The following is a 23354-nucleotide window of genomic DNA, read 5'->3' as shown; positions in this document are numbered from 1 at the left end:
TGGCCTTGGTGTCCATTGCTTTCTATTTTTTGCTGGTAGTATTTTTATCCCCTTTATTTTTAGGAGTATTTCAAAGTTTGTAGGGAGTAAAAGTGGCCGGTGCACCGTTGCCCTTTGTCTTCGGCTATGGGTGCTCATTGGTTGAGTTTGTGTGTTAAGAGGGTGCAGCCCTTTTCGAATTGCTTTGCTCTGGCAGCAGAGTTACAAGATGCTTTCTATTGGAGTCCGGGGAAGTAGTCCTAACTCAGTTGGCCAAGGAGGATCACGCCATAGCAGATCTGGGACAGTGAGGAGTAGAACCAGCACAGCAACATTGGAAGGAGTGGAAGGGGTCTTGATATCCACTACGGCAAAAATCAGTTAATCTCCAATGCACATGGCTGCCATCACTTTAGGCCCACCAGCTCTCCCAGCTTCTGAGTCCTGCTTGTGTGCTTTAACATTAAGGCAGACTCATAGACTTGCTGGCCTTCCATTGCTGTAGGGGATTAACACAGCAGTCAGTAGGCGAGGCATGATTTACAGGGGTGTTCCTTGGGTTATCAGTATCAGAGACTCAAAGGATGCAGCTACTGTTTAGGTTGGCACTGTTTGTTGTGCACAATGTTTCTTATTGCAAAGCTTTTAAAGATGGCTGCCAGGTAAGGACGGCCATTCAGATGCTCCAGAGTAATTGACATTGATTCTATGGAAGTATTGATATTGCACTTTTAGATTTGTTGCGTGTCCCTTATTTTGTGCTTTGCTTTTGAACATTGCTCTCCCATGCACAGCCTTTCTCGCGAACAATGGCACGTATAGCCATGTGGTGCTACACACAGTTTTCCCTTCATTTCATTACTAAGTGTCTCTCACCTGCAGCTATGTGCCCAAGCTTTCTCCGGCTAATGTTCATATTTCCATATTCCGCGTAGCAATGCTGCACATTGATCTAGATCGCTAGAGATCGTGTAGAGGGAGCTGGATGTTTTTGAAAATAAAAGCATATCATAGTATCATATCATTATTGGTTGTTACTGTTCGGCTTGCTGGCTTTTCCCTAGGGAGCCTGGATAGGGGTGTAATAACAGGGGATCGGACCGACGGGGCTTCTTTAGTTTGTCATGGGAAAGAGGAAGCTTGAAAAGGTAATATGGGATACGGCATGATCAGAGGGTGTGGGGGAGTGGTATTCTGGACCATTTCTAATCTGTAAATGGCAGAATTGGGCCAATCCAAGTAAAATACATTGCAACAGTCAAGTCTGCTGGATACAAAAGCGTTTAGCAGTTGGATTTTGTGGGACAAAGAGAAATCTAGAGAACGTAAATGAAAAAAGCAGACATTGGAGACTGTCAAAATGTGGTAATCAAGGGACAGCAGGGCATCTAACCAGACATTGGTGCTTACCCTACTCCCTCTCTTCCTGTGAGCGAGTAGGGAAGTCACCAAGGGGAGTGATCCAGAACTCGCTGGACCACATATTTGAAATTGTGCTCTGCTGTGTTATTATGTGAGAGATTGTCTCGACCACAATGAGCGGGGATGGCGCAGAGCAGGATTTCAGTGTTTTGGATATTAAACTTTAGACTATTTATAGTCAGCCAACAGCTGACCGGCTTCAGGCATTCTTAAAAGTGAGCAGCCTTAGACCCATGTGGATGATCTACGCTGAACATCCACTGAGGGTGTACCTAGATCATAGAGCTGTGCCAGCAGGATGGCATGGTTGGCAGTCTCGAAGGCGGCAGTAAGATCCAGTAGGATCAGAGCCCTTGCGCCTCTGCTGTCCACCAGGTGTCTAATGTCATCTACTGCAGCCATGATGACGAGCTCAGTGGCAGAACCAGGATGAAAGCCGGCCTGAGTAACATCCTTTAAGCCGTGCTCTAACACAAACCACTGCGTTTGTGATGCAGCCACCACATGGATCAATTTGCTCAGATAGGGGTGCATAGATAGGGGCCAGAAGTTTGCTAAGTCGCTCAGGGCCAGTGATGTTTTTTAAGCATGGGGGTGGCAGCTGCTTTCTTCAGTCAGTCTGGAACAAAGCCTTAAGCAAAGGAACTATTAATCACTGGAGTGAGATCAGGTACAACCAAGGTTTTTACATTATTCAGAATCTTTGCAGTGCAAGGGCCATGAGGGGAACCATATGGACAACAGGCTGCTATTGCTTCCAACAAGGTGGGTTCCGATATGGCTTGAGAAAAATATGCTTGGTTGCTTGGTATCCCAAGTAGGGATACAGAACTGCCTGGTGCACTAGGCCCAGTGTCAGTACCAACCAGCTCCTTCTGAATCTTAGAGATGTTGTCATTAAAGAACTGGGACAAATCATCAGACAGTCTCTGCAAAGGCAAAAAGGACTTACTCCAGGCTTTGGGGGAGCGAAGCTCTGAAAGTACTTTAATGGAATCGTACCAAAGCTGCGACCACTCAAGGTTGCCTGGTACTAAAACTGCACCTTTACGCATTACAAAAATGCTGACCCCCCCATTGCCATGACTAAGGGAAGAGGGGATTGCGGAGGTGTCCTCGCTACTTTTATTCGTGGCAGTGGGGGTCAGTGGGGTGTCCCCTGTTTCCATTAAATAGCAGCGGACACGAAAGTGTAAAAAAAAAAAAAAAAACCTGCTGTGCCAGCACCAACCCACGTAAGTGGGTGGAAACTGATGCTGCAGGGATCGAGGGAAGTCGGCGGCACGCTTCTTTGTGTGCTGCCGTTAAAGTAAGTGGCCAGGGGGGAGTGGGCGGGGATGGGGGGATGCTGGCTACAGTAGTCTATCTGATCACTGCACTGCACCGTAATGGTCGTCGATATTTTTGTCAGCGGAATTACGGGTGGCGCAGTGATCACATAGATTCCTTTTCATAATTCCTTAGCAATACTTGAACAAGAGAAGATGCGGCCTGAGTAATAAAAGCGATTTGATTGAATCAACATGTTCTTATAAAAACATACATGCTGCTTATAAGTGCATCTTTCCTCTAGGCTCATTTAAATTGTCGTACTTTCTTTTTTTATATTTTGAGTGCCACAGAGGAGCAAAGTTTCTGTCTCTGCAGATCTGCCTGGTGCTTTCTGAGTATCTCCGGTGCTAGTTGATCAACAGCTGTCAATTTTTTGCCATTTTTCTACAACAAATAATTGGGCCAAACTGTCTAAAGTGAATTGTCTTATTTGTGAAAGACATGGGTGTAATTGCGGGGAGGGAGCTCTCCTGACATGGCCTTGCCTGGAAAGGTTTTGCCATCTTTGAACCTATCACGACAGACTGAGTTGCATCTGGCGATGGGTGCAATCTGAAAATCGCTTGGTTGAACCTGTGCAAAAGTAGCATGGTCTGTGGTACGACTCCAAGTGAATCTTGCGCATTACATTACGGCATTTGTATTGTGCGCTGTGGCCTCTCAGTCATAAAGGCGCAGACAATTAGACACATTACAAATAACAGTTATCACATAATATGTGAGCAAGGAGCCTGTGGAAAAACAGGGAGAGAATTTGAGGGTTATGCAAACAGATAGGTTTTTAAATCTTTCTTTCTACGCACAGTGTGCCAGGCTGGGTAGGGGTGGGATGTGCAGTGTGAAAGCTATGGCTGGAGTACAATGTTTCATGGACAGACTGGTGTCCCATGCTGGGTGTGGCTGCGGGTGTGGGGACTCATGGGTGAGTTTGTGGGCAGACAGGGAGGCTGGGATTTGGGAGAGCTGGCAGCTCTCCCTCGGAGAGTCTTATGGGATTTGATCCTCTGTCTTGTGAATTGTATTCATTGGTGTACCATCATTCTCATGGTTCGAAGAAATACACGCCACTCCCAAAACTCACTAATTGGGCAGGTAACAACCAGGAAACTACAACAGTTGGTCAAAGGGGCAACACACTCGGCAGGACACACCCTTGACGCAATCTTCGCAAAGGAAAAACTTATCACCACGACACCAGTGATACAAATACTGTGGAGCGACCATCTCATCATACCATTCATGATCACACTACCAACTCAAGTGCGCATCCAGCCCCCCAAGCTCACAACCATTACAAAAAGAAACTGGAAAACCGTCAAAGCAAGCAAACTAATGGAACAACTGGAGATGACCAAACCCTCAATTACAGAACTAGAGCTGGCTGACCTAGACTGGAAAGCTGGGCTACTCCACAAATGGATTGCTGATACAATTGAAAACATTGCCCCAGAAAAACCATATACCCCCTCAAAAAAAAGGCAATGGCAAAATGGTTCATCGCGCTACTAAGCAGCATGAAAAAGGACAACAAGAAGTTGGAATTGGAATGGAGGAAAGAATACAACCAAGACAAGAAAATACTGTTCCAGAAACAAATCTGCGCATACCAGAAGGAAATAAAAATGCGAAAAGAAGGCTTTATGATGCCAGAATCACCAATGCCACTAACGCAAAAAAAGAAATGTTCAACATCATCAGAGAAATGAGAAACCCACCTGGCTGCAACAACACTCTAATCCCCTCAGAGAAACATTGCAATGACTAGGCGGACCATTTCAAGAACAAAATCAAGGACATCCGACAAATGATACAAAACGGACCAACCAGAACACTCAACCTACGGGACCGAATGAAGAGCCACAGCATAAACTCCAAAACTTCCCTGAAATATCAGCTGAGGCATTTGCCAAGCTGGTAAAACACAGCAAGAAAGCAGGATCACCCATGGATCCATGCCCCCCTGACCTCTACAAATCAATCCGTGCACAAGGAACGCCATCAGAAACTTCCTAAATCTCACTCACCAGGACCTCTAGCAAGATCCTTCAAATCAGCATATATCAAACCGCTTCTAAAAAACACGAGTGGCGACATGGAAGACCTCCAACTACAGACCAATCTCAAACATTCCTTAACGAGCAAAACTCCTTGAAACTTGCATTTACAAATTAACCCAAGATCACGTAGAAAAACACCACCTGCTAGACCAAGCACAAGTCAGTTTCAGACCCGCAAGAGGAACAGAATCGGCACCACTATCCATCTGGACGACCTAAAACAAACGCAGACTCCTACACAACCTCAGCTCTGATTCTTCTCGATCTCTCTGCAGCCTTCGACACAGTTAACCATGACACCCTAACCAAAAGATGGTAAGATATAGGTATAATGGACATGGCACTACTCTGGATTAAATAATTCCTAGCAGACAGAAAAGAAACCATATGGATAAAACCCTTAAAATCTACTCCACGGGTTAACGAATGTGGAGTACCACAGGGATCCTCACTATCACCACTATACATTAACATCTACCAGACTCCAGTAATCAGAATCTTCTTAAAAAAAATACAAAATGACATGCTACAACTACGCAGACAACACTCAAGTCATCTACAAAAGCGATCACTCAACCCTAACTGAGTGTCTAAAAGAATTCTTTAACTGGATGAATGACCACAACTTGAAAATCAACCCTGGAAAGACAGAAATCGTGATTATATCCAAAAACCAAGAGAACAACACCTATATTCCCTGGCTGACGGAAATGGGAACTGCGCGAACACTATCTAAAGTAGTAAAAAATCTGGGAGTCCTAATGGACAACACCCTAACCTTGGAGCCACAAATAAATGCAATAATCGAGAAATGCTTCTTCCTCCTTCACACAACAAGAAGAATATTACCTTTTCTCTCCTTCACCCACAAAACATTCACAATCGTCGCCCTCATCATGTCAAGAATCGACTACACTAACGGCCTCTACCTTGGGATGCCAGAATAACTCCTGAAGAAACTGCAACACATCCAAAATGCAACAGCCAGGCTCCTCCTCAATCTGTGCAGAAGAGACCACATCACTCCAGCACTAAAAATACTACATTGGCTCCCAGTCAAACATCGCATCACCTTCAAAACAATGTGCATAACGCACAGGGAAATCCGCAGAGAGGGAGCTGAATTCCTACAAAAGAAAATAAGAATCGACAAGCCAGAGAGACTCTTCAGATGAAGCAATGAAATCCGCCTGGAACCAAAACCATACTATAAGAAAAAACTAGGGGGCTCCTCCTTCTCCCACCTAGCTGCAAAAGCCTGTAACAAACGAAAGAAATAAACACCAAAGACCACCTACAATTCAGAAACTACTAAAATCCTGGCTCTTCAACACCACAGATTCAAATTGAAGCAACCAAACAATCAAACAAACAGGAAACACAAAGAACAAGATGACTGAATCTAGGATGACACTGGCAACACCCATAACCGACTAAGGGAAACTTGTATAATAACAAGAGAAATGACACTAGATCAAATAGGACACAAGCCACACCCCCATGAGGACATAGTTAACATCCCGCCCAACCCCATCCACAACCTCACCCACTCTGTGAATGCCACCATCTGCCATACTTGGATAGAGTTGTGTGAATGTTAGCAGTTGCCAAACTTGAGCGGAGTTGTGGACACTGGTATGCGCCGGACCCGGACGGAGTTGAAAATGATGGCAGGTGCCGCACCTGGGCGTAGTTGCGAGTGTTGGCATGGCCCATGCTTTGAGGGGGCTCTGAGCGATGGCCTGCATGAGCAGCTGGATAGGACTGTGGATGCCGACCATTGCTAGATCTGGATGGAGTAGCGTTGTTTGACCAATGCTGCTTATCGCCTGGATCGGGGATGCTATCACGAACGCTTGATTGCCACGCATACAGACAGGTTTGACAAAGGTGGGCAGGGGTCAAACTTGGACACGGTTATGAATGCGGGTGGGCAACATGTGTGAAAGGGATTGTGGGTGTCGACCGGTGCCGTATTGGGTGGGAGATGCAGGGATGTTCACCCGCCGCACCTGGAGGGAATGTGGAAATTTAGCATTTTGCTTCCAGACAGCAATGCCAATAAACTAATCCACTAACAATTTTCACCCCTCTGCATACACCTCTGAAACTGTAACCAAACGCATCCACAACCCTATAACACAACAATCCACACAAACTTCACTACAGTGCAAAAACAAACCAAACCACACATAGACACGCACAATAGTACACAACAGCTATCGAACTGAAACACCCCAAGCCCAGCGAACGGTGTTAAGCGGGTTGAGGCTGCCAACGGCACATCACTGCTTCCTTTCACTTTTCGCGCTGATCCTCACTAACTCTCCCCCCTCCCTCCCTTTGCCAGAGTGCCAGGGGACCACTCCGATGGTGATAGTGTGTGGTACAAATATCCTTTAACATTAACATAAAGAACATTGCGGCTTGCATGGTATATGTCCCCGCCCTCCTTTGAGCTCACCCGGGATGCATCGGCTCCTGCACCCCCTTTTCAACAAGGCAAAACCTCTGCATGCATGCTTGAGCATTTCTCGAGGATTAGTGACCATGTTCTCTGTCACTTAGGCAATCAGAACGTTGTATTTAGTATATGTCAGGCCATAACCAGCTCAGGTGTGAGTTCATAGTCCGCCCCTTTGGCCCACCTCCTTATAACTTAGAACGGCATCAGTCACTGGATATTAGGCATGCTGCCTTTTTACTGTTATCTGAAAGCTACCGACCGCTTCCTTTTTTGTACACTCACTGTTGCCCATGTTTGAATAATAGTGGTAGGCGTCATGGGTCTCTTAGGGGAAATAAGTCGGCAGGGGCTAGCCGACTCAGGCCGTGGAAGTCTCCCAAAGCTTCCTCTGTGAGGGGCTCTGCCAAGGCTCCCTCAGTCCCCCATGGGCGCCTGGCATAATATTAAATGGGCTTTACATGAAAAAAAAAGAAAATCTGAAAAACCGAAATAAAATGGAAAAACAAAATCGAAGAAGAAATGACCGAATAGTTTTTGGGACGTATTACCAAAGTTTGTTGGTATTTTTTTTGTACTTAAAAAAAAAAAAAAAAACAATTAGGGGGGAGAACCTCAGCCACTCCCTCCTACCTCAAGTTATACCCTTTTCCCACCCCCATCTATTTCTTTAAAAGAAATGCAAACATTTCGAAACAATCAGCCAAAAGAATTCGATAATTTCTTCCTTGATTATGTTCTGATTTGTTTTTTTTCTAAGGATACCTATTAACTGCATGTAATCAGTAATTAACACAGCTGTGATGGAACACATGCAGGGAAGCTGTACAAATGGTAATATGACTCATAGCGCAGTCCTTTTACTGTCGGGGTGTTCTTGTGCATGAAAGTAGCATGCAGGCTACACAACATTATGTGCTCGGAAGGTTTGCAGGTTTGAATCATTGTCACAGATATGTCATATATGTGTGCCAATTCTTATGTCCCCCAAAATGCTCTTTACATTTAAGGAAAGTAGCTAACCTTTGTTCTATTTATCGCCCTCCCCTTTCAGAGCCCACAGAAGATGCATGTGGGCTCAGTGGCGACCTCTTTCAAAAGGATTTTTGGGGGGCCTCTAAACCCCCACCCGTTCTGCAGCAGCTGCGCGGTGCTTCGATCATGATGAAGGTGTTTCCTAATGCAAACTCCAATGGGTGGTTTCCCAGGGTTGATCATGGATAGTGCATATCCCTGCCACATCAAAGAGCTGAAAGCAGGTGAAGCGGGTCAGCAATAACCCCTTTTTCAAGAGGCCTGTCTTTGGAGAGCAGAAGCGCAAAGCACTGGAGCCAGGGGTGCAGATTATCGCGGGCCGGGCAAGCAATTGACAAAGGAACTTAAACCATAAACGAGCACTTAAAAAAAGGCCGGGTCCTTTTTTTTTTACAGAATGAAGGTGATTACTCACTCACTGACTGAATTGCTTATGTACTGATTAAGAATCTAATTTAATACAGGCAATTTATTTAAAAACGTAACCGTAGGGAGCTTTATTTACAGTATGCAGGCAAGACCACCAGGCAATGACCAAAATACATGTTGGCATGGCCTCATGATTTATTGTTTGGGACAAGCAGCTCTTGATGAAGCCACCGGCCCCTCCTTTAAGCCAGGCCCAACATATTTCGGCCACGCTCCCTTTCTAGAGCCCATCTCTTAATTTTGTATCCCATTTGAAGCCCTGGAACTATCCCTATAAGCCCCTGCGCTAGAGCGTCTCGTAATGCATGTCCCATCCCTAGGCTCAAACTTGATTCTATTGCCATTAGCACCTTTGTAGTTGTCTAAACGGGTGCCAATGTTGTTTTAAAAAAAAATAAATAAAAAAAATAAATAAAACTCGGCTCGGCGCCACGCATTGCTGCCGTCAGTGAAGTAGTTTTCCATGTTGATGACTGTGACATCAGCAGCTGCGCCGAGCAGCACAACATTGGTAAGCCTCATTTTATTTTCTAAACTCAGCATTTCTGCAGATTTATCTCACTCAAAAATCTGACACAACCATCTCTCGCACAACAACCCGCACGCACTTCACAACACCGCAACAACACATAAGCCGTACAGCACACGAGGACTGACATCGATCCGATACTCGCACCAAAGTTCAGCACCCGGGGTACACCGGGTTGAAGCTGCCAACAGAACACCATTCCTCTCACTAGCATACTCCCGCTTCACCTACTAGCCCATCCCACCTTCTCGTTTGCAGATCCGCCAGAGCGCCTGGGTACCAACTCTGTTGGTGACGGTGCATGGTACAAATACCTTTAACATTTGAAAATAAGACACCATTAGCATCCGTGTAGGAAACTACATGGGTGCTAAGTGATGAAGGGGGAGCCGGGAAGGAAAAGCAAGGGGGCACTGGCTGCTCAGGCAGCTTGGAACATGGGGTTGTACCATACAGTACAGCCCACATTCCAAGCCTCCTGATTGGCTAGCGCCCTTGCGAGGGCTGTAATTGCGGCCCCCGGTGCTGTTACCATCGAGGTGCTAATAGCAATACAAAACTATAAAAAACGGCTTTGCTCGCAGCAATGGCTGGGGAGAGTCGGGAAGGGCTGATATGGAAATGGGTGGTGGGGCTCTACTCGGAGCCCTCTTCTATTTCTATGGACTGAAGCAGGAAGACATGCGGCCTGGGCAGAGGAGCCCCCAAGGTGAGGAGTATTGGATTGCTGGGGTGTAGAGGGGCTGGTTTGGGAGGCGGGAGGCAGGGGAGGAGGGGAAATGTCAGCCCCGGTGGAGGGCATATGCGCAGAGCACTCTGGTTGCTCTGCAACTGGTCTTGCATCAGTAGATTCAGCCCGGGTTTGGAGAAACCTGATTGGCTCCCACACCAGCCGATAGTGCTAATGAATATTGCAACCCCTGATGTTGAACTTTCTTATCAGACCTGGTTACAGGGTACGTATAGTTTTGATGCATCTTGATGCCATTTTTTATTTATTAGTTATTTATTACAGTGTTACTGTTTCAACTACATTCATGCCTATCTCATGGTTTCTTAACTGAATATACAATCCCTTCTTTTTTTAAGACACTGCCAATGTAATGCAAGCTTTTCAGTTGCTATCATGTTAATTACTGTTCTTCTTTGGGTTTATACCATTTTATTGCATGTTTTAGCGTTCACATTTGTTATCTCAGGCACCCCAGATTGTAGTACAATTACCCCTGTTATTTTGAGTTCATTCTTTTACATTCTTACCTTGTACATTCCACGGATGGCATCCCTTCCTTAGCACTTGGTGTACCTAATGTCAGCTCAGTGTGCTATTCCTTGACTTTTGCTGACTCCTAGCGGTCGTATTACTATACTGAACCATGAGATGAAGACTTTGCAAATTGATGATAATCCTGAGTCATTTATGTTTTCCTTTCACTGCTTTTTCTTTATTCATGATTCGGGCAGCGCCGGCCGTTTTCGCAGCAGCCCCGACCTTGCAGGCCCTGGTGGCACCTGCCGTTATCGTAGCGGTCCAGACCACACACACTATCAAACACCAATCATGACCCTGATTTCCGTCAAACAGAACTATAGGATTGATCACCCATGGTAATGGTAACAATTGAGAAGGTTCAGTAAGCGTACGATATCTGGGTATATTCACCATGCTAGCCACCTAGAAGAGCCTGTAAGTATAACCTGTGCTCCTCTAGTCGCAATTAGTTGAAGCATAGACTGCGCTAACCGTTTTATCAGAGACACAAGAATTGACAGAAGAAGCCAATACCTCATCGGGCGCAAATCACGACTGAATCTGCTAGATACTTGTAATGCAACACTGCAGTGTACACTGGCCGTAGGTATGGCTACTCGCACACATCAGAATACAGCAAGGACTATGATAAATGTGGTCTTGCTGGTCAAATAATTCTCCTCCTACTTATACCAGACTACACCTCAATACCTCCGACATCAGCATGCAGCGAAGACCTATGATGAATTCGGGCACGCTGAACACATAGCGAGTCACTAGCACTCCCGCCATCTTCTGACTCCTCTCAGCACCCACCCCACATACCTGACCACGTAGGTTGCTCTCTACCAGAGCTTGATACAAAATGGAGTCCGAAAGGATTGAGACCCTCCCGTCCTCGGCACACCTTTTTGTGCTGGAAATCCGCCAATATTCTATAAGTCGAATTAGACTGATTAAGTATCGGTAAAGATAAATTCACAAATAATTATTAAACATAGACAGTTATATGTACAGTTCTCCTTTAGATTTCCAAATAAAAGTCACAACGTGTTTCGGGATATACAGTTCCCTTAATCAGGAGCAGATCAGTGGATCTAGAATATAACACATTACAAAATGTATGTTGATGGTACTCAGTTTAAGAAATTACCCATGTAAAACAAGTCAACTAGTATAAAGTATATGCAATTTAGTGAGAAAAAATTAATAGACCATTTGGAACTGTCAAGTGAATAAATGTGCTGGTTAATGAAAGTTCTGTAACACAGAGTCTGCCATTCACTTCAAGAATTCCAACATATTGTTAATGCAATCATCTAGAGTGATCAAAGTAAAAAGGAGAGTGGGTGCAAATCCAATATCTAAAATTAGCATAATGGAGAATAGTGTGCGTAGAGAACCAAAGTCACCATAGTCAAGGTCAGACATGCATGTGTGTCAAAAGAGGGCTGGTTACCTGAGGACAATTCATGAATTCAGTCTCATGTGCTGGGGAGCAGCAAGAGATTCGCAAGAAATTGAAGCGCCCAGTAGGACCTAAACATAGTAAAAAAAATAAATCTACAAGAAAGAAAATTGTGGCTGGATGACTCGTGGAGAAAGTATGCCACCAAGTGGAAATATGGAAACTGAAGCAATATTTACTGTTACATGGCCTGTCCCTTTAACATAGAGACAGAGACCATGTGGGGAATGACGTGGGAGCGGGGAGGAGGAAAGGAAAAGCAGTACGTAGTTGGTGTTTAAATAAAGAAGACGTTTTCATCCCCTCCGGTGTCATGTCCTTCCTTTACTAGGCCTAACCACTGGCGACCTGTACCTGAGATGTTTTGATAGTGGTAGGGGAAGAATACTTCAGCTTTGGACAGAGGACAGATCTTCCTTTTGGACTCACCGTTGACTGACGAGCACCCTCGTTAGATTGTATTAGGTAGGGAAAACCCACACCTTAGAGATATTTAGGAGTTTCCTTCTTTCCATTGTTGTTGAAAAAGTCCTTCATTGGAATATATCAGTCTCTGTCCTGCTTCTGAGCTGCCATACTGCCCACCATGGAGTCGCTGTAGTCACACCACCACTGGTACCTGGGTTCTCCTTTTCTCGGCCACTCTCTGCCTGCAAACGCTGGTTTTCTTGCATCTGTCGCTCACATTCCAAGTCGACCTGAACTTGGCAGGCTCCGTGGCTCTGCTTAGCTACGCCTCCATCAGGTGTTACGCATACAGGGGGCCTCGTTGGCTGGCATATGAGTCTGTCTCGCCCTCCTTCATTCGGCATGTTCTCTGTCTTTAACCTCTTTGTCGCAGTCCATTGGAGGTTTCTCTTAAAGCGACAGAGCCTCTCTTGATGAAAATGGCATACCTTATTCTCGTCTCCAACCAATGCTCTGAATGTGATCATGTTTTGCAGATCAGATCATCCCATGTATGCCATCATGGGTACTGGCTTGGGGACTTCTGAGCAGAATGGCAGTCCTTGCCCACTAAGGGGAAGTATCTCCCAGTGATGTCCTGTGAGAAATCTCAAGGTGTCTCCCTGTCTAGACCCCGGGGATCTGTCATCCATGTGGCCAGGACACGGCAATCGCTTTTGGATCCAGTTCCTGGGGGTGGTCCAGTGCGGGAGGATCACCTGGGTTGGGGGTCCTTGTGGAGTCGGACTAGGACCCTGATGGGTGAGACGCTGTGTCCCCCTTCTTTGAAGACCTTTTCCCACAGCCTACCGCGTAGTATATTCTAAAACACTGCCCCCCCCTTTTCTGACATGAACCCTTTTGCACAACACGAAAGACAACAGACTAACACCAGAGCCGTTTACCTGACATGTCCCAATAGAAGGGTCAGGCAAAGTCGGGCAATTGACCAGAATCACACACACCTGACAGCCTTTTCCTTTTGCCACAGGGATAAAAGGTGGAGCCTGACAGCAAACTACGAGCAAGGCAGACCGCACGACGCGAGAACTAACTCGGCATGGCAGTTCAAGAGGAGGCAAAAGACGGCGCAAGTCGAGAGGACACCAAGGGGAGAAGTGACCTTGCCCTTATTGACAGACCTGTGAAGCCTCAAGAGAAGGAATCGTAAGACCGCAAACAATAGCCAGCGTGTGTTGTAGCAAATGTCAATGGTGCCCGGGCGCCCCCTCTGCTGAAAGCCGAGCTGTGGAGAGACGCATGGCCCAATGCTACCGACCTTGACTCTACGAACAAGAAAGCAAAGAAATTCATCACAGCTGGTGAGTCGAGGAGAAAGCCGATAAAGAAACAGAACTGTGTTGATCGAATGGAGCAAGCGGCTAATTGAACAACAAAGTAAACAAAGGAACTATTGAGAAAGTGAGGGAAAAGCCTGCAACAGAGGTGTCTGGCACCATGTGGGTGCTCACGCAGAAAACTCTGGGCGATTACCCAAAGGTAGAGACTACCATAACCAGAAGGCCTTGGGGAAAAGCAAAGAGCGGTCAAAGTGGTCATAGAGGGGGTCTTGTAAAATCCTCTGTACCGTAGAAAGTCTTTGATCGGCAGATGATTGTGAAGAAGGGACGTGAATCCTGCATGGTGAAATCAGTAATGAACTGTGTTTCGTAAAGTTGGCAAGAGTGAACCCGACAGAGGGAAGCTGACAACCAAGGGCAAAGACTGATGAACTGTATAAAATTCATTGAAGATTGGCAAGAGGGAACCCGGCGGAAGGATGCTAACGAGAAGGGGCGTAGTCTAAAGTCCCATAATTAATCGTGTATCATGAAGGTTGACGAGAGTGAACCTGGCAGAAGGAGGCTAACGAAAAGGGGCAAGGCCTGAAGTTCCTATGTACAGTGTGTTGACAAGGTGAACCAAGTTGAGGGAGACTCAAACTACATTGCTTAAAAAGACATTATTTGTGAAAGCAAGAAGCATTGCAAGACAAGGGGAAGGAAAGTGTCTCCCTTATCATCTGGGATCTGACCCGACCGAGGGAGATCAAAGCGTAGAATGATATCACCCAAAGTTCACTAAGAAAGGAACTGTCTTAATTTGTTTGATATGACTTCTGAGCGGTCTGTGCCCAGGAGAGGGGTCCCATGGGTGAAGCCATCACCCAAAGTGTTTGTAGAACAGAACTTTGTGAGAGCATCATGCATCGAAGGTAAGAGACTTCATTACAAAGAGACTTGGCCATCAAAGAACCTGGTAGCTGATACGGAACTGTTAGCTCATGCTGGGAAGGCTCAAGCGTGTGCTGTGCTCTAAGGTTCCACCTTGTCCAGTGCTGAAAACGTGGGTATGGGAGCCCGCGGGCAATCACGTCCTGACTTATGTGTGAATACTTCTTTCTTTATTGAACCGTTATCCCACACTTTGACTCTTTGTATAATTAGTTCTAAGGGATTGGCAATAGGTTTTCCTTAGTATAGGCCCTTTTATTTTGACACAACGCCACAAGGGCTGCCTTAGATTAGGCGTTTTTCCACCCTGCATTTACAGTTTATTAAACACCCTTGAACTGTGATCATTTGTGTCTCTTTACTGTTGCCACCATGAGTTCCTTACAGTCCCACTTGCCCTAAACCCTAGTGAGGGTCTTGCAGAGCGGGCTCACCTCCCTAGCCTCAAGGGTGGAGGTTCCCTCTTGGGGACAAAGGACAAATTCTCCCAATTCATCACAGTACCAAAGTCCCTCTATGGGCTCAGCCGTGGCTGCTCACTGACAGTCTCTGCCTCGGGTGGCTCTCCAAAGGGGACAAGCCCAGGCCTTCACTTATTGGGATTTGGAAGTATGGTGTGGGGTTCCCTCACTTTCCTGACAGGGAGGGGATTGAGAACACTGCTTGAGGAGGATTCGGGTGATGGTTGTTGAAGTAAAGGAGGCAGGACACGTAAGTATATGCAGGAGCTTTATTCGGCGGCCCCCGGAGGTCGGACCTGCAGTAACTGACAAACGAGAACGTTAGTTTTCCAAGATCGAAGCTCGGTCACAGGGTTCTGTGGACCGCGTCATGTATAACATAATAGAACATCTCCCTTACTGGGAGAACAAACAAAACAGAGGAGGGTGGGGGAGGGAAGGGGGGGAGGGATGAACTGGGAGGAGGCAGGTAGGAGAAAAGGTATATGTCCAAACTTTGTATGATGAAGTGTTGGTAGACGAAGGTGATTAGTAGTATATGAAATCGTTGTTGAAATTTTGGATGATTTTGCGATTTCTCTTCGACAGTCTACAACTTGAGGTCTCATCGGTATTTCTGTGTGATTCATTATCCTCCTGCTGACCGTGGTGTAGTGTTCCCTTGGAAGGGGAGTTTTTTCCTGGTGGAGTCTCGTATGTCATGAGCTCTGAAGTACTGGGTCTGTGAATATCAGTTGTTATCTTTACGAGGTCATCTCCCGACCACTTCTTCCCATCATCTAATACGGCAGATTTGCCTTGACAATGGATGACTCTTTGTGGGGATTTGAAATTGGTTTCGCCCTTGAGTGTCTTTTTTGGTTCCTTGACGCAGACCCAGTCTCCTTCTCAAACTTGCATTTCTCTTACAGCGTTTTCTGAGTCATAATATTTTTTGTACTTTGTCTGCTTCTCGTGTACTCTTTTCCGAATTTGTTCCATGTCTAGTTTAGCTTCTCCGCCATTCATGAAGATCCAAGCTGGTCTAAGACGGTTGGTTGCAGCTCTGCCTCGCATCATGGTGAGCGGCTCAATGTTGGTAGTTGTGTGTGGCGTTGTTCTGTACGCACTCAGGGCATCTTTGAGTGTTTCTCTCCATGGACGAGTATTGGCAACAGCTAGTTGAATTATGCTCTTTACAAGCCTGTTCATGCTCTCCACTAGTCCGTTGGACATAGGATGGTACAGGGACGTGGTCACATGTTTGGATCTGTTTTTGAGGAATTCTTGAAATTCAGAAGATAAGAACTGAGATCCGTTGTCCGAAACCACTTATTTGGGATCCCCTTCTCTGCTAAATATTTCTGCCAGAAACTCTGTGACTTTTCTGGTGGTGACATTCGTTTCGGCAATTCCCCATTCTGTCCACTTGGAGGTATAGTCTACAAGTACTATTGTATATCTTCACAGCTTCAATGTTTTCAAAAGGACCCATAATGTCTATGGCAATCTTTGACCAAACATTTCTGGGTGGCTCTATGATTTGAAGAGGAGTCTTCCTTAAAATTTTTGATTTGTCACTCATGGCGCAGGCGGAACAGTTTTTTACTGCCTCTTCAGCTTCTTTCCACATGTCCGGCCATCAGTAGTTTCTCACTCTGTTTTTTGTCAGACTTCTCCCTAAATGACCTTCATGGGCCAGCTCGAGCAGTTTTTTTTTCTGAGTGGTATGGGAGGGATCAGCCTATCACCCCTGAAGATGTGGTTATCGTCCATAGATATCTCATCTTTGATAGGTACAAATTCCGCAAGAGCTAGACTAGGTTTGACTATGGCCTTACTGATTTCTTGTTGCTCTGTCGGTGCTGGCGATGTTCACCCAGTCATCCTTGGGAATTGCCGGATTGATAATAGCTATAATGTCCTCACCAGAGAGTTGAATTTCATCTTCTTGGGTGGTGGACAATCTGGAGAGGCAATCAGCAACTCGGTTTGAGGGATCAGGAGTATAACATACTTGGAGATTGTATTGCATGATGTTGAGGGACCAACGTCTAATCCTCGGAGAGATGAGATGGGGTGTCTTTGACTGGAGGACGTTTACCAAAGGTTTGTGATGAGTTTTGAGTATTATGGGTAAGCCCCATATTAAGTTCCTGAAGTGTTGTAAGATCCATTTCACCCCCAACGCTTCTCTTTCGATGGTGGAATAGTTTAGTTCTGCACCTCTGAGTACTCTTGAAGCAAAGGCGATGGTCACTATACTCCCTTTTTGTTGTTGCTCGAGGACTCCGCCAAGACCGGTCTTACTAGTGTCAACGGAAATTATGATCTTTGCTTTACAGTCAAACATCGCTAGCGCGGGAGCTTGATTGATGTTGGATTTGACTTGTTCAAACTCGTTCTTGCACTCTGTGGACCAAACAAACTTGGTAGCTTTTTTCATGAGGTTCCTCATGTGTTTTTTGTTGGCATAGTTGCTTATGAATTTGGAATAGTATTCGGTTATGCCGAGAAAACTCTTGAGCTGGTCTTTGTTTTCGGCTTCAGCAATGTTTAGTATGGCATCCATGGGTTTTCTCTTGGGGCTGATCACTTTGGCATCGATGGAATGACCAAGATAAGATACTTGATTGCATTTTATATTGCATTTCTCTAATTTAAGAGTGAGCCCACTCTTTTGGATCACCTGGAGTACACCCATAAGTTTAGCATCGTGCTCGTCCTCCGTACTGGCTGATATGAGGATGTCATCTTGAAAACAGTGTACTCCGTCAAGACCTCTGAACAGGTGTGTCATTAACCTCTGAAATACCGCCGCAGCCGAGGGGAGACCGAAGGACATCCTGTTGAACATGAACGCCCCCGAGGGTGTGACAAATGACGTAAGGTTCTTTGAGGTCTCCTCTAGTGCAATCTGATGATATGCTGACGAGAGGTCGAGAGTACTGAAGTACTTAGCTGGTTTCATGGTTGACAGAAGTTCAGATATGTTGGTAGGGGGTGTCTATCTACCCATATGTTTTTATTTAAGTCTCTCAAATCAACACACATCCTTATGGATTTGTCGGGCTTGCTTACCAGGATGATGGGAGCGAGCCACTCAGAGCTCTCTATGCGCTGGATGATATTTTTCTCACACAGGCGTGAGAGTTCCCTTCTAAGGGCTTCTTTGGTACCAAAAGGGATTCCTCGGACGCGATGGGCCTACGGGAATAGCGCCCTTTTTCAAGACTATCCTGTGTTGAAAACCTTGGAGAAGTCCCACCTTATCAGTGAAAACTTTGGGAAATGTTTTGGCTATAGTAGACTTGATGTTGGTGGACTCTATGTTGGTGGTGTTACCCAGTACACTTAGAACAGGAATTTCTTGTCCAGGGTGGATTATTATTTGCAGGGCGGCCTGTACTTCCCATCCTACAACTGGAGCCGTTCTTGGCCACAAAAAGTTTGGAATATGTCTCCCTGTCGTGAAACTTGAGTCTCACCCATGTGTATCCAATTATCTCGATAGGAGTTTTTCCGTAGCCCGTGGCTCTCACCGGTGTGTGTCGAAAGTCTTGAATCTTCTTGGAGAGCGTTCCTAGAAACGTTTAGACATCCACCATCGTATAGGGGGAGACTGTGTCCACCATTACTTGCAAAGGTGTCTCGTCTACGTACATGTCGACCCATGGGCCTTTTGGCTCCTGTGAAGACGTGATGGTGAGTATCTGTATTGATGGAGGAGCTTGGTCAACGAGCAACATGTCATTGTGAGATGGATCGTTTTCTATGAACCTCACAGATCCTGGTCTGTTGGAAGGTCTCCTGTGGTATCTGTAGGGCCTACCTGGCCTTCCTCGCACGCTTCTACAGACATTTGCAAAGTGTCCAAATTGGCCACATTTGTAACATTCGGCATTGCTCGCGGGACATGTCTTTTCAGGATCTTCGTGCCTGAACCAGCCACATCGTTGGCAGTGAGCAGAGTCTCTGTTGTCGTAGCTGGCTGAAGCTCTGCCTCCCCTGAGGTTAGGTCTTAAGCCTCGGAAGGTAGGAGCTTTTCTGACTAGGGCTAGCAAATTATCGGTGGCGTCAAATTCAGGATTGGTTTCAACAGACTTTATTTCGACGCTTTCTTTCTGGGTCATCCTTTCTTTCATTCAGTGGTCACCGAATTCCATGCTTCTTGCTATTTCAGTGGCCTGGTCCAGGGAGGGGTTCCTTGTTTGCCACAACTTTTTCTGTATTCGTGGGTCGGCCACATTAAGGACAAGCTGGTCTCTCAAATACTCGTCACCGACTCCAGTGAAGTCACAAGTTGACATTAGCACTCTCAGTGATGCAATGTAAGAGTCGATTGACTCGCCTTTCAACTGCTTCCTTGTAAAGAATGTGTATCTTTCCAGTACTATGTTGGTTTTGTTGCCAAAGTGTTTGGTGAGCTTGGCTAGAGCGGTGTCAAATTTGTGATTGCCATTGCCCCAGTGTTGTCTGGTTCTGGTAATGCCCTGAAGATTCTTAGAGCTTCAGCCCCTATACAATTCAAGAGGGTTGCCTCCTTAAGATCATCATTGAACTTGTTTCCCCCAATGGCTCTGAGGTAAACGTGGAATCCATCAACCCACTGTTCCCAGGGGCAGGTTGGAGTTCCTGGGCAAACGAGAAATTTGGTTGAGTGTGGAATGTTCTGCATGGTGGTAAATGGCGTGTGGCGGTGGTTGGTTTGTGGACAGTGATGCACAGTTCAGTGGTCTTGGGGGTTGTGGGAAAGATGATCGGTGGGGAGTCTGAGAGTTGACAGCACTCTGAAGGGAGCAAGGAAAAAGTCTTGATGTGCACCGGGTGGGATGGATATGGCTGTGGTGCTGTCCATTATGGCTTAAGAGTTTCCACTGTTGCAGGTGCTTTTCTTTTTTTTTTTTTTAATATCAATAGGTTGTAGATCTGGTTGCAGTGTTGCTTTGTGATTCCCTTTCTGAGTTTTTTTTTTTTAATGCAGTGAGGCGAGTGTTGCTCGATCGGGGTTGAGATATATAAATATTGCTGACTGGTTTCGTCCCGTTAAGTTCGCGATTACAGTGTTTTTTTTTATTTGAGTCAGCTGATGTGGCTCTGCTGGATCGGGACTGTGTATAGTCGTATGGTTGTCTTGGTTACGTGGAGAGGAAAACGAAGATGGCCGTACGTAGTCCCACGTACTAAGGTCCTTTCCTTGAACCGCCGTTGGACGGTGATTCGTAAGATGCTATGACAGGGGAGAGCGGAGATTCTGAAACTCTCAAAAATGTGTAAAGGAGTACCTCTGTGGGTGCTGGGATGCCGGATGCTGGGGATACTTTCTTCCTCGCCGCTGCTCTCTCAGGGCTGGGGAGAGGCGCGGCGGGCGTGGACGCAGCACTGCCCGACAGCGGATGGAGCTCGTCGCTGTGGGCTGTGGCTGGCAGGCAGCGCGGTCCGGTGTGCTCCAGGGGCCGAGGTTCGCTGACTCGTCGCCAAATGAAGTAAAGGAGGCAGGACACGTAAGTATATGCAGGAGCTTTATTCTGCGGCCCCTGGAGGTCGGACCTGCAGTAACTGACAAACGAGAACATTGGAGTTCTCCAAGATCGAAGCTCGGTCACAGGGTTCTGTGGACTGCGTCATGTATAACATAATATAACAGTTGTGCATGGCCTTTTGCCTGAAAAATCTGTAGAGGTCTAGGCGCCCCAACACTTGCTCTCCTAATGGTGAAAAGCAACTCCCTTCACACAACCTTCTGTTCTCTCTTAAATAAAACTGTCCATTCCCCCTGGGCTGGGCAACCACATCAAGCTTCTGCAACCTCCAGTGCTCCTCTGCTACCCGTCTCCTCACTCACAGGGGCTGTCATGCTCTTCAGGCTTCTCAGAGGGGTGATTTGATGATTCGATCTCATGGCAGAAAACACATGGGAACACAATTTGCCATGAAAAGGCAAGCATGTCTGGCCCTCGGTTTCTGTTACAGTATTCAGCAAGAAGGATACCAATTTACACATAATCCGATGATTGTAGGCTTACCTTCTGAACCCCCAAAAAGTGGTCACAATAGCACTGTTGCAAGTTGCTGTAATGTAGTTCATTGGGGCTCATTACCAGTTTGGTGGTATTTCGGTAGTAAATAAACCAATGAACTGTAATACCGTAACCGCCAGTTGGTCAGGCGGTATTACCGCCAGACTGCAAGTGGTGGTGCCAGTGTTAGTCCTCATTTAATTGGAGTCGAGAGGACTCCATGGGGGATTTCGGCGGAATTACTGCAGCAGTAATTCTGCCGGCGGTAATTCAGCCAAAGTTTGGCAGACAGGTGGAAGTTTTACCTTCAGCTCACAGCTCCAAATCCTCCAACTTTCCGCCAAACTCATGGTTGGGCAGTGCGATAATGCAGCAGTAACAGTATTGCTGCTGCATTTTTACCACACTGCCCAACTCGTAATGAGACCAAACACACCAGGATCTTGTTTGAACTTTTGGATCTTATGGATGAATCTTCATTTAACTAATGGTGGATCTGGCCTGAAAGTGGCCGTAAGCACCATCAATACAAAAATTAAAATGGCAATGTTGAAAACCACTGAAGTTCTTAACCACTGGCTATATATGTTGATGCCTGATGCTGTTCTCTTGGTGTAATCGTTACGTTTGAAGGTGATGGGGCCCCGCAGGCTACCAATTCCACCCACTGCTTGCCCGTGCTTCACACACACAGGTCTTATATGGTCAACATCAATACACTTATTTATGCTCTAACAATGTCCCAAACAGGCTCTTACTGGTGTGATGTTGCTGCATGCATATACCTTACTCGTACTAAAGGTGGTCCTCCCAGGCCCATAGATCGCTATAGAACTAACCACTCAAGCTGATCCGCATTACAAACAGTATTGGCATCATTGCCTGTGTCCCTAAACTCCTTCACTGCTCTATACAATGACTCCCCTAAGATTGCATTCACTGTTGGAGATCTTATCACTGGACTTGTTTGTATTTGGGTGCAAACTGCATACATTTGAGAGTGACCGTGACCTCTGCTAGGATCCCCAAAGTGGCCTCTTTAGGGTGCTGTGGTACTTCCCAAAATAGTTTTCCCATTGAGAGATTTGACTCCACAAAACGGAGGCACTGGGACTAGGGCTACATTTTGGAGGTGGCAGGTGGAGGGCTAGTGTAGTCTCGATGGGGTTGTCTTGGATGAGCGTCACTCTGAAGGGAGCCTGGTCTGTGATGTGACTTTACCGAAGAGTGGTTTTGCCAGATGGGAATTGCCACTTGACACTTTAGAGTATGAAGAACTTTGTGGCTGCTGTCAACTTATGCGTCAATGTTAAGCAAAGTCTCTCAAAATTGTACTTGTCTAATAATGACTGCTTTTAATACTGTTTTCAAACCTTGCGTGTCCTTCACCTTCCAGGCGCCCTCTATCCAGACGGAACAAGCGGGTGGAACAAAAAGGATGATTCTGTGTTTCCCGGTGGAAATCACACCTACACATGGATAGTCAAAGAACAGTATGCACCCACACCGGACGACCCAAGCTGCCTGACCTGGATCTACCACTCTCACATCGATGCACCAAAGGATATTTCCTCTGGATTAATAGGAGCCCTGCTTACTTGTAGAAAAGGTAATGATGAACAACCTTCAGCGACACCGTAAGCGTGGCCTACTGTACTTATTTGACTTCCCTTCTTTCTTTTTGTTTTTAATTGATTTTAGGAGGCGTATTGTGTATATATATGCAGTAGTACGCAACCAAAACAGAGCTATGGTTTCCCTGACTTAAGTTCACGAAATACATTCAGTTGTTTGAACTAGTCCCACTGTGTACCTATATTATATCAACGTAAAAGTGAAAAGGGAAACAAATTATTAGAGCAACCTGTTCAATATCTTTATATAACAAACCGGTCATACTCGCAGTGAACTGTTGTATTCATCTACAATAGGATACCACAAAGAAGACACTAGCAAAGTACACCATTCACAAAAATAATTGATGCTATCCTGATACAAAGAAATATCCAGGGAAAAAGGGGTTGAGGGGAAGAGATGCTTCTACATGTAATTTATTTTATCTTGCATTTGTATAGCGCCTACTGCTATAGTTCATGGCGTCAAAGCACTTTTGCCTGTCAGAGAGGTAAAGGAGGAGTATGACAGAACATTCAGTAGGGAGAAGTAAAGTCGGGTAGATAGTTGGGATGAAGGTGAGGGATTGATAAGGTTCTCAGGAAGATATGAGAAGGAAAAGGTGTAAGAGC

The 23354-nt window shown here is 45.9% G+C and overlaps 1 protein-coding gene across 1 annotated transcript in view; it reads left to right on the top strand.

Moving 5' to 3' along the window:
* HEPHL1 (hephaestin like 1) overlaps positions 1–23354 on the top strand; it is a 537160-nt gene that overhangs the window by 145179 nt on the left and 368627 nt on the right. Inside the window, exon 3 of the mRNA XM_069639277.1 lies at positions 22505–22717. Within this exon, the coding sequence (XP_069495378.1) occupies positions 22505–22717 (213 nt within the window). The remainder of the gene's footprint in view (positions 1–22504; positions 22718–23354) is intronic.

Source organism: Ambystoma mexicanum, chromosome 7q (assembly GCF_040938575.1).
Source record: "Ambystoma mexicanum isolate Mex_15411 chromosome 7q, UKY_AmexF1_1, whole genome shotgun sequence".
Taxonomy (NCBI): domain Eukaryota; kingdom Metazoa; phylum Chordata; class Amphibia; order Caudata; family Ambystomatidae; genus Ambystoma; species Ambystoma mexicanum.
The sequence above is the reverse complement of the archived record's forward strand: the minus strand, read 5'-3'. Positions and strand labels throughout refer to the sequence as shown.